Below are 12,183 nucleotides of genomic sequence, written 5' to 3'. Positions count from 1 at the left end.
TTCTTCCGAATATCTCCATTTATATCAGTTAGACCTAATATGAATTTAACACTCACCTAATGTGATGATGGCTGGTGCTGTTTTTCAGAGACATCAACTTTCGCATGTCAGGATCAAAACTGGATAATTTCAGACGTAGATCTGGCTCCACGTTAACTCTGTTCCTGTATTTGTTTTTCATATATCCAAGATGAGAAAATGTTGGTACAGACATGTGTCAGAACCTTACCCCGGGACAGCCATTGGATTTTGGCTTGCAATAATAAGTGTTCGTGATCACTTCCCATTTCATTACAAAGTGCAGAAAATAACAGGCTGTTAAGAGGACGGGCTTTAATAAAATTGACAATTTTTACTGCCTCGTCTAGAACAGTTTTTATTTTGGAGGGCATACGGCACGTAGCTAGTACTTCGCGGTGTATACAACATGTCCATTTTACAAGAGGTGCGACTTTCTGGATGTGTGTGATCAAACCTTTATGTATTCCCGACATTGCCTAAGTACCATCTGATGATACCTGCACATTTTTCCCGAAGTTTATTTGTAGTTATGAAGTCATTGACAACTTTGAAATGGCTTCAGCAGTTGTATGGAGAGGTAACGGTTCACAGAACAAAAAGTCTTTGCAAACTTTATTTTCATGTTCATATCACACAAAAGCTAGCAAATCAGCATTATTTGAAATATTATGGCTTTCATCCAACTGCAACGCAAAATATTCACTATGACGTAACCGTTCTAGTAAAATATCTTTCACATTTTGAGCCATCTCGTTGATTTTTCTTTTCACAGTATTGTCAGATAACGATATTAGAGACACCTCATTGACATGTTTTTCACTAAACAAGTTCTTTGTTATCGCCTTTGTCGCAGACGAAATTAAATCTTCCCCAATTGTATGGGGTTGTCCATTTCTAGCAATCAGAAGGGCGACTTCGTAAGAGGCAAGAACAGCCTTTTTCATTTTTTGTTCCAAACACAATGTCCGTAACTAAATTTTGTGAACCACAAAGTTGCAGTTTTTTTATTTTGAAAATATTCTATTGGATTATTAACTGATTCACCATGTTTTGTTTCAAGGTGGCATCTCAACTTCGGCTGTTTCATAGATTCATTCGATAACACTTTGCAACAAAGAACACACTGTGGTCTGTCTTCACCATCTTTATTCAGAATGGAAAATCCCATTAGCAAATAGGATGGACAATATTTGCGTTAGTTTTTGAGGGAAGGAACTTTATCTGCACTAGTACTATTTTCGACAACATTCCTATTTCCTAGATCCACTAGGATTATCATCTGTCTTGCATTTCAACAATCCACACTTTAACCACTGATAAATATCTAAATAAGATCGTGAACAAATTAAAAATCAGAAGTTTCGTTGTGAACTCAATTGTTTGACCAAGAGCAGAAAAACTGAATATTAAACCGAGAAAAACACACTTGTTAAATATTATAAAATTTATTTATAATATAAATTATAATATTATAAATCTCAAACCCAATATAACATTAAATTATAATTTATTAAATTAAATTACATTTATAATAATTTATTAAATTTAGTTAAATTAAATTACAAAGGGTTGGTTATTCACCTCTGCTTTACAAAGGGAAGAAGTAACGGCACCAACATTTGTGCTCAATTTTACTTAAACCGTGGGCCCCAAGTGCCACAGTTATACAATGCAAATATCCCAGGTGTGAGCAACATGATAAGATAAACTTTAATGAAAAAAACTATCCTGCGGATCCCCTTTGAATTACTCGTGGACCCCCTGGGGATCCGTGGACCACAGTTTGGGAAACACTGATCTAGATGATGTCTGTAAGACATCATCTAGATCAGTGTTACACCATTTAAAACTTGGATGTGTTGTAATGTAGACATTACAACACATCCAAATTAAAAATTATATTTTTAATTTATTAAATACAAGACATCATCATCATCATTACGTGACACCTCCAGGGAGTCCAAAGACTCATTGAGGGAGGGTACCTACTCTACAGCTCTCTGTCTCCACCACTCAGTCGATCAACTACAACGAACCATAGCTACACCACCATCTACTGCCCACCACAACCACTAGTGTTTTCATGGACAATCACAAACATTCATGCCCATGGCAGGATTCAAACCCGCATCCTTTCAGCTGGAGAGTGGATACGCTTATCACTCGGCCAACCAGGCAGGCACATTCCTTCACAAAAGGAGCGTTCTTCAAGCACAATTTGCTTGGCACAGCCTTCTGCCTTTTATCCTGCTGAGTGCTACCACATGACCCCTTTGCATGATCCGAAAATTTGAATGTGTATCTGCTTTCTACCCACAATTGTCAGTTATACAAATTGACACAAATAGATTCATCTGAATTTGCACTTGTAATCTTCAGAGATAGTGTTCATTCTTATGTTTTGGACACCAAAACTTAAGGATACTGACCATTTAAAACTATATATTTAGAAATGTATGTACATTTAATCATACAAATACAACATTTATTTTACAAATGATATTCTATCTTTTACAGTTTAGCTACTTGAATACAAATTTTACCCTATGGTTCTTCTTTATGAACTGGTCAATAACATCGTCACAAAAAGTTAGTTGTAACTTAATTTTCCCAAGCAACACGCACACTTGTAAAGGCTGGCTGAAGCTCACCAGCTAAAGCTACATCGACTGCATAATGGCCTGTGTTTAAGCAATAGATTGAGATGACGTGAAATGGCTATGCATGCGCATGAAATCACAGTGCTGCTGCTGCGAGGACCTGGAAACTCCTACAACTGAGCAAGCCAAGGTAGCTTTGACTAGACGAGCAAGCATCGGCCTTCGATACACAACACAAAGCTCAATTATTGCCATGCAAGCTGAAGATGTCTTCTGTCTACAAAAATAAAAGCCTAAATGGAATGCTTATAAATGCATGCATTTATTAACAAATAAATATTACTTCTTTCTCAATTAATGAGCTTGCGCAGCAAGCATGAAGAATTTGCCACAGGACACCAGTGTATTTGTCTGACATAGTGTGCGTTCTACAGTTCATTATCTTGAGTTTACGTGATGAAAAACCTGAGTTTCTGTTAGAAAAAACCTGCTTGCCCGTGCCTAAGATCGACTAACTTGGGAAATGGTTGAAGAAAGGGTTAGAAAAAGTTCCTCTAATGAGCAACTAAATTCAAACTGAAAACAGCACTGTTGATGCAAACATCATTTCCATAAGCCTGCATCTAATTACTTGTGCTTAAATTTAAAAATTCTATTCTATGCCCTCTTTTTGTCTTTCCCCCTTTTTTTTCTTGCTTCAAAAGTAATTTATATGACAAGAAATACTTGTTTTTATCCTTTAATCAAGCATGATAAATGATGTTGTGGATCACAGAAACCATTCAGACCAATTTTTGTTGTCTCATCAGTATGAGCTAGACATATGGAAAAACTGACAGCTAAATAAAACTATTCACTTAGTTCACAAGAAGAAAAAATCTCAAAAGTAGATTTTTATGATATTAGCACCTCTAGAATTGACAGTTTGTCTGAATTCTGTGCTTCAAGAGAAACAGCATTAATATCATTTTCATGGATGATACTAAAATCAGTCTCAGAATTGTATTGATGACTAGAAAATTGTTGATAATTTCTTACAAGGTGAGAATTGATACCACATTTTATTCAGTTAATTAATTGAAAATTAATTTTTTAATGAAAAGACTATCTACATCAACAACCAAAGTATGTAGAATCAGTGGATTGATTTAATAATAGGTCATGGTTTTAGCACAGTGCCATTTTGTGTATTTGGTAGAAGTTTGAGGACATGCTTCACTTGAAGCTGGTTCCAGAAAGTTGCATGTTATTCTGCTGTATAATTGCTGCTCAGCACTGATCAAGCAAAAGTAGGTATTCTTCCAGTAAGATGTCAAGCCACACATACAGTAATATTGGCACGCCACACACACACACACATGCACATGAAAATCAAGAATTGTAGATTAAGCTTTTTGCTCATAGGATTGAGTTACACTACCTTCTTATTATGTTTTATTGTTGTTAATGCTACTTATATTTGCCATTATTGAATTGCCTGTTTTTTTCCTCCAAAAACTAAGCATGAAAAGGACTGGTGGATAGAACTGCTAGTGAAAAAAAGCGGATGGCCTACACTCTGCTGAAAAATAGGGGTAGAGAAACAGAAATAGAGGGGTAGAGTTTGTTGCCTTAGTCAATATGTTGGGATTGTAGGCATTAATGACACCTGGCTATCAGAATCAGACATACTACCAAATGGTATCGAGTGTAAAGGGTACACTATTTTTAGGAAGGATAGAGAGGAGAGGATAGGAGAGGAGGGGAGACATGCTGCTAACGATATCGGATGACTTGAATCCAGTTAAAGTTGAGACCTATGATTGTAGTACTAGTAACAGTATTTCATGTGCCAGTTAGTTTGAAGCCATCTGGTGTGAGGTGGAATCTTACAAGATCAAATACATAGTGGGGTGTTGTTAAAGACCTCATGGATTGGTTGCTAGTGATGAAGAAATGCATCACTGAATAGAGACAATGGGCACGAAAAGAGTAATCATAATGGGAGACTTTAATTATCCAAATATTGATTGGGTAGCAGTAGAATCTCATGAGAAGAATGAAAATGCATTTATTGAGCTGCTGCGAGACAACTTCCTCAAGCAGCATGTGACAGAAGGAACTCAAGGTCAAAGAGTGTTAGATTTGATTATAGTATCAGAGGGCATTTCAGTTAAAGATGTAACTATTTTGCCTCCTGTTAGTGACAGTGATCATGTGGTACTCACTGGGGAAGTGACTAAGTTTATGAATGTTTCATTCAGAAAAGGGTACATACTGAACTACAAAGCAGGAAGTTATGAAAAAACTGAGGAGTATACTAAGTTCAGTGGAATGGGATTGGTTGCTGGATGGGAAGAATATCGACAGTGCATTGGAAGCATTTAAACCATACTTAAATTATGCAATATCAGAGTTTGTACCGAGAGTTCAAAGAATAAATAGGGTAGGAGTCAAATGGATGTGTAATCTTATTAAGCAAGAGATTCGTAAGATATGGATGATGTGGAAGGAATACCATGTATATAAGGATGATGTGCATTATGAAAATTATAAGCAGCAGGCTAGAATAGTCACAACTGTTGTATGGAAAGCAAAGTCTGAGTGTGAAAAGAAACTGGCTCTGCATGCTAAAGAAAACCCACAATAATTCTATCAATATGCTGCAAGTAAAAGAAAGAAGGACTATGAAAGAATAACTCTTCTAAATGCATATAGTATGAGGATTACAACCTCTTCTGAAACATGGGTTTACAGAAGAGGTTGTTCAACTAATGAGTGTCTGTTTTGTAAAAGCTATCAACCTGGTGTATGCGATATTGAGCTTACTGCCACCTCTTCACTGGGTGAAGAAACTCATGTGTATGAGGATGTGGTATTAGAGCTGTTGCACAAACTGAATAAGAATTCTGCAATAGGAACTGATGGGATATCAGCATGTGTGCTAAAAGAGTCTTCAGCTGAACTGGCTATTCCTTTGACCAGGTTGTTTAATATGAGTCTCAGAACAGGGAAGATTCTGTAGGAATGGAAAGAATGTATGGTAATTCCATTGCAAAAGGGTGGTGCAAAGACCAATCTATCCAACTATTGATCAATTAGTATCTCAAGAGTGTGGTGAACATTTTGGAAAAATTGAGGCTCGCATTCAGAAATGGGTTGACAGTGAATCTCTACTTTGCAGTGAGCAACATGGGTTTACTAAGGGAAGGTCATGTTTTAGCAACTTGCTCACATTCTATAACAATGATACCATTGAACTAGTCAAGGGGAATGGATACACCATGATACTTTTGGATTTTGCTATGGCTTTTGACAGAATACAACATGGTAAACTGTTTTATATATTGGAGAATATGGGTTTGGATTATAAAATATTAGCCTAAATAAGAGGATGGGACTGATATGAAAAAGTGGTATATGGGGGATGTGAGTCTGCAAGATTTAACGTAACCAGTGGTGTACCACAAGGATCAGTGCTTGGTCCACTGTTATTCAGTCTATATAATAATGATATTGCGAAGGATTTGACAAGTGATATACAGCTATTTGCTGATGATATAAAGATAGGTAGGATAATCAGGAATGCTGCTGGTATGCAGTACTTGCAGAATGATTTGAATAGGCTGGAAATGTGGGCATGAGAAAGTGGATGTCGGTTCACTGTTAGTAAAAATAAAGTTGTTCACTTTGTCGTGATTAGATATCCAATGTCGTATTATATTGGTGTGATTATGCTTGAAGAAACTGATGAGGCAAGGGATCTTGGAGTGTTAGTAGATAGGAAATTGAAGTTCAGGGGTCATGTAGCAAAGATTGCAAATACAACTCAAAAGATAATTGCAGTGCTGAAATTAACGTTCACATGTAAAGATAAGGATGTCATTTTGCCTCTTTATAATGCCTTGATAAGACTTTGAGAACACTTGGATTATTGTGCGCAAGTCTGGTCTCCTGGTTTCCGTTGTGATTCTGATATATTGGAGAGAGAGTGTGCAAAGGAGAGTATTAAAAATATCATGATTATGGAATACTGATTCTGAAGACATTGAGAATTTGTAGATTGCAGACACTGGTAAACAGGCAAAAGAGGGTGATATGATGGACACTTAAAAACTTCTGAAAGGGTCATACAGGATTTCAATTTATGGATAGTGTGGAAATGACAAGAGGGCATCCTTGGAAGCTGAGAATGAATGCTGCTAAGAAGGGGATGAAGGCTAGATTTTTCTCTCATAGGGTGGTGCGTGATTGGAATAGATTGCAATTGGATGTTGTGAGTGCAAGAAGTGTGAATGAATTCAAGAATAAGTAATAGCTGGTGCATGTGGTATGTGGCCTCCCTTGATGAGTCCCTGACTACCTGGAGGTCTCTTTCTTAATAATAATAATATAATAATAATGTTTTTTTTCACTTGTAATTTTATGAAGTACCAAAATAAATTGTCAGCATTTCAAAGACTTGTGTTATCTTATAATTACAGAGGTAGTTCTTTCCATTACCATCCTAGTCATGCAAATGCACACTTGCACAAAAACATACATTTGTATACACAACAGCACAGCTGAATGATATGAAATACTTCCTTTTTTAATTTTAAATTTAGGTCTTGGAGGATACAACTATGAAAAATGTTGTAAGAAGTGTGATGTCAGATAGCTTAATAAACAGCTGCTTCAGAATGAACGAACTTCAAGAATTATATACTCTTCTTAAGGTATGTGTTCAATCCAGTGCTTTAAAATTGTAGAAATCATTTTTTAAATAACATTTATATATGTTAGAGCAAGGCCCTTTTTATATATCAGTCCAATATTATCTGAAGCATGTGCACACACACAAGCTATATTACATTTCAGACAGTAAGTCAAAGTGACAATGATTTGATCAACTGTTAATTTACTGCCTGACCTCTAGTGGGAAAAAAAACCTACATCAGAGGTATATTCTATTTATAACATCATCAGAGAACAAATTCGTAGATAGTTTTAATAGCAAAATTGGTGGCCTAATCCATAATATAATAATAGTGTTGTTATATTAGAGTTAAGATCTTAGATTGCTTACAGTCCTAATTATAATTAACCCTTAGACCAAAAGTTTAAATGGGTAGAATATATGCCATCCATATCCTTGAGATTTTTAAACCACCATTATTGTTAAGATTATGGTGGTTGATAAAAATTTCACAGGCTTCCTTAAATTTATGCTCATACCACGTTTTTTTTTTTGTGATGTAAACAACAGGTACCTTTTCAGTCAATACGTAGAATTGACTGGAATTCTGTCATGGACTTCTATTGTAATCAATTTCCAGGCAATTCTATGTCAATACATACAATTGACTGGAAAGGCACCTGTTGTTTAGATCACACCAAAATGTGGTATGAGTGTAAATTTAAGACAACAAATGCTGATGATAAAATGGAAAATAATATTATTAATGTCAAATGTGCACTGCACTCATGGAAATAGAGGAGAACGAAATGGATATTAATAAAGAACTAGCATGCTTAAATGTTATCCTTCATAGGACAAAGCATGAAACTGAAAAGTTGCAGAAGCAGTAAGAGTTAAGCAGGGATGAAAAAAGAAAGAAGCAGGTTATCCGTAGGAATAATAAAGACTGACCAAACAAACAAGAAAAACAAGTTTAGGAGAAAATTATGTATGGAGACGCAATGATCAGGGGAGTACTTAATGAAAGTATGACAAAATCATGTTTCCCAGGTGCAAAAATTCATGATATTAGCCACGCCATCTGGATGCAAAAAGGTAAGTCAAAGGAAATGATTGTCTTGGTTGGTACAAATTATTTGAGAGGAGAAGTATTCTATGAGGGAGGGTGTAAAGGAGTTGTTAGAAGAAGCAAAACTGAAGAGCAAGAAGGTGAGACTATAAGTCTCCTACCACACTATGATAGAGGCGAACTGAGGAGGATGGCATTGATAGCCTGTGACCTGTACATAGATTGTGCTAAATGAATGATGTTGAATTTGTGGATCTGTGGTCTCTGTTTGATGGAAAGAAGGATTTGTACAATGCTGATGGACTGCATCTAAATGGTTTTGGTGTTAGGTGTCTGGAGAGAGCTTTGTTCACCAAGCATGCTGAAGTGAAAATTCAGGGAACTTTAAGCAATTATGGTGGAAGCAAATGAGCTTGCGTAAAGGCACCCATGAAGCAAGTGAGTGTGAGAATGATCAAGTGAGGAATCTAGTCTATCAAGCAAAAATACTGAATAGGGTAGTCAGTTCAGAAAGTAAAGGTAGGTGGGGGACTGAGGGGGGGGATGTTGCACTTTTTATATACTAATTCCAGAGGTATCAAGAATAAGAGGGAGGAGTGTTTAGCATTGGTTAGTGCAACCTCACCAAAAGTTACAGGCTTTAGTGACACTTGGCTAACAGCAGATGATGTAGTTACAGGGATTGAATGTGAAGGGTTTAGTATTTCCAGGGAAGATAAAGAAGATATGATGGGGAGAAGAGTACTTCTGATGATAGCAGATGAATTGCAGCCAAAAAATTTGAAACAGGCAGGAGGGTGGCTGTTCATTTGAAGCAATCTGGTGTGAGATTAAGGTCAGTAAGACAAAATATACAGTTGGTTGTTGCTATAGGTCAGGGAGTTCCACAGATGATCTGGAAGACATGCATTGCCAAATTAGTACAATGAGTACAGGTTGAGTGATTATTATGGGGGAATTCAGCTATGGAGATATAGACTGGAAGGAAGAAAGATCGTATAGCAAGAAGGAAATAGAATTTATACAACTGTTGAGAGATAATTACTTAAAGCAGCATGTGATTATTATATGTATTAGACATTATTATATGATGGAAGGGACTAGGGGTTCAGAGTATTGGACTTGGTAATAGGATCAGAAGAGCTATCCATAACCAAGGTGACAACATTGCCTCCAATTAGTGAACATGACCATGTGGTCTTGACTTTGGAGATTGTAAAACATGAGGAATTGGTGGAACTACAAGGCAGGTGATTATGACATGTTTAGGAAAAAGCTTAAATCTGTACCATGGCATAAAACACTGCAGGGTAAGGATGTTAGTAGTGCAAGAGATATGGTTAAGAATGATCTAGAGGAAGCAGTATTAAATTGTATACCTATGGTATACAATTTAGCTTGAGCGGCAGAAGAAGAAAATGCTGTGGAGGATATATAAAGAGAAAGATGACCAGCAAATTCATGAACAGTACAAGGCTCAGGCAAGAAAAGTAACAGCATAGCAAGGAAGGCAAAATCAGATTATGAAAAGGATGTAGTTGAGCAGGCCAAAGGAAATTCTAAAGAGTTCTTTCATTATGTGGCAAGTAAGAGGAAAAATGACTATGGTAGATTTGTTAATAATTGGTGGATTTTTATATTGAGGAGATATTCATACTTATTATCTTAATGTTTAATTCCGAGTGTACCTATATGTTATTATATGCACAAGGGTTCACTCCAATTGGTGCAATGATCTTAACTCTTTCTTTCAGAATCTAAATAATCACTTGCTCAAGACCAAAATACAAAATAAACACATTTAATATAACAAAAATAATATATATATATATATATATATATATATATATACACACACACACTTCAAACAACTTTACATAACTAACTACAAATTTAATTAGATCCAAGGCCTTTTTAAAATAAACTTACACTTAAGACTAAACACTTTGTTTTCACAATGACAAAATGTTCATAGCCAGTTTCTTTCTCTGTCAAGGCCCTTTTCCAAAGATATATGTCTCTATTCTTCATTTTCACAGGATCCTTTCTCATCACTTATGTAGCACACATTAATTCTTCCTAACTTAATTCTGTCTCTTTTCTTCAGTAGAAATAATAGTTAGATCCGGCGTCCTTAATACAGATGAAACTTCCTAATCAGAGTTTTCTCGAACATTCCTTTAGAACATAAATAGCAAATTCTTCTTTTATTCACTAAATGCTTATTGACAGTCTTAACTCTTCCAATAAAAAAAAATACAGTTCTACGATTCCCTTTTCGGAATCTACTATAAATCTTTCAATTAGCGTTTCCTCCAATATCCGTTTAAAACGCATATAACAATATTTTCTTTTATTTATCCACATACTTATTCCACATTAAAATATAGTTCCACGATTCCTTTTTCGGAATATACTATTAATTTTCCTCTGACTGTCACATAAAAACTTAAGTTCCTCCGAACACTCTCTTGTTTACAGCCGTTACTCAGATACCGAACGCTTTCCTTGTCAGCTGTCAATCACACATCCAACTTCTCAGCGAGCATGCGTACCCCATGAAACTGGTAAGCAAGAAGTTAGGTATAAATAATGGCTGACACATTGTCTCCGTTAGCGACAAGAGAGAATGTCTTCATAAAAACACAAAACTTAATATTTTTAAACTACAATAAAATTCCTGTAAGTAATACAAATATCAAATCTGGTAAGTACATCAATTTTTTGACTTCTTTACATATCACTTTTGACAAAACAATTTCCATAACGGGCACATTGCAAGTGCCGACAATGCGTGTTATGAAAACAAAACTAATAAACATTTTAACATAAACAATTCGTAAAAATATTCAGAATTTTAATTATGATTATTTTTACAGATTGACCTTAATGAGTGATGATGGTTACGAGGAGACAGAAGCAGATAAAATAGTTGAGGTATTGAGTAACCACTTTGCAAGGATGTATCATCCCAGTGAGGTTACTGCTTTAGCCTATGCGACAGACACTAATGTGAGAAAAGAGGTGGATGAATTGGAGGTTCTTAAGATATTGCAGCATCTCAATGTAAATGCAGCTGTGGGATTAGATGGGATATCAGCTAGGTTTTTGGGAGAATGTGCAAGAAACTGACAATGCCTTTGACTAGGCTTTTTAATTTAAGTCTCAGCTCTGGTAGAGTTCCAAGGGATCAGAAAGAGGGCAAAATAATTCCTTTTCATAAGGGAAGTTCTAAGACTACAGTAACGAACTATAGACCAATCAGTATCTCAGGCATGGTGGTAAAAGTACCAAAAAAAAAAATGGGTTGAAAAGAGAATTCAAGAATTGGTAGAGAAAAATATGATACTGTATAAGGGTTGACATGACTTTGTGAAGAGTTGGTCATGCCTTAGTAATTTACTAACTTTTTACAATAGTTGGATGAAGGAAATGGCTACACGATGATTCTGCAGGATTTTCCAAAGGCATCTGACTGAATACCAGATAGAACTCTGTTACGCAAATTAGAACAAATAGGGATCGATATAACACTGTTTAAGTGGATAAGAGCGTGGTTTCTGGACAGATATCAAAAAGTGGTATATGGAAGGGCAGGATCGAGGCTAAAACAGGTGACTAGTGATTTCCCACAAGGTTAAGTGCTCTGACCATTGCTGTTTAATTTGTACATAAATGGTAAAGGAAATAACCTGAAAAGAAATATTCAGTTGTTTGCTGATGATGCAAAATTAGGTAAGTAATAGTTAATCAAGGCGATGTGGAGAAATTGCAGAACGATTTAAATAGGCTGTCAGTAAGGGCAAAAGTTAAAGGGTGTCAGTTTAATGTTG

General features: G+C 35.8%; 1 protein-coding gene across 2 annotated transcripts in view; it reads left to right on the top strand.

The window, feature by feature from the left end:
* Positions 1–12,183, top strand: part of Tbc1d8-9 (TBC1 domain family member 8/9) — a 571,393-nt gene that overhangs the window by 456,650 nt on the left and 102,560 nt on the right. For both annotated transcript variants that reach the window (XM_090415485.1, XM_090415484.1), the window contains exon 22: positions 7,208–7,318. In XM_090415485.1, the coding sequence (XP_090271611.1) occupies positions 7,208–7,318 (111 nt within the window). The remainder of the gene's footprint in view (positions 1–7,207; positions 7,319–12,183) is intronic.

Source organism: Typopeltis vanoorti, chromosome 3 (assembly GCF_054136105.1).
Source record: "Typopeltis vanoorti isolate ZY-2024b chromosome 3, IOZ_Tvanoo_1.0, whole genome shotgun sequence".
In the NCBI taxonomy this organism is placed as follows: domain Eukaryota; kingdom Metazoa; phylum Arthropoda; class Arachnida; order Uropygi; family Thelyphonidae; genus Typopeltis; species Typopeltis vanoorti.
The sequence above is the reverse complement of the archived record's forward strand: the minus strand, read 5'-3'. Positions and strand labels throughout refer to the sequence as shown.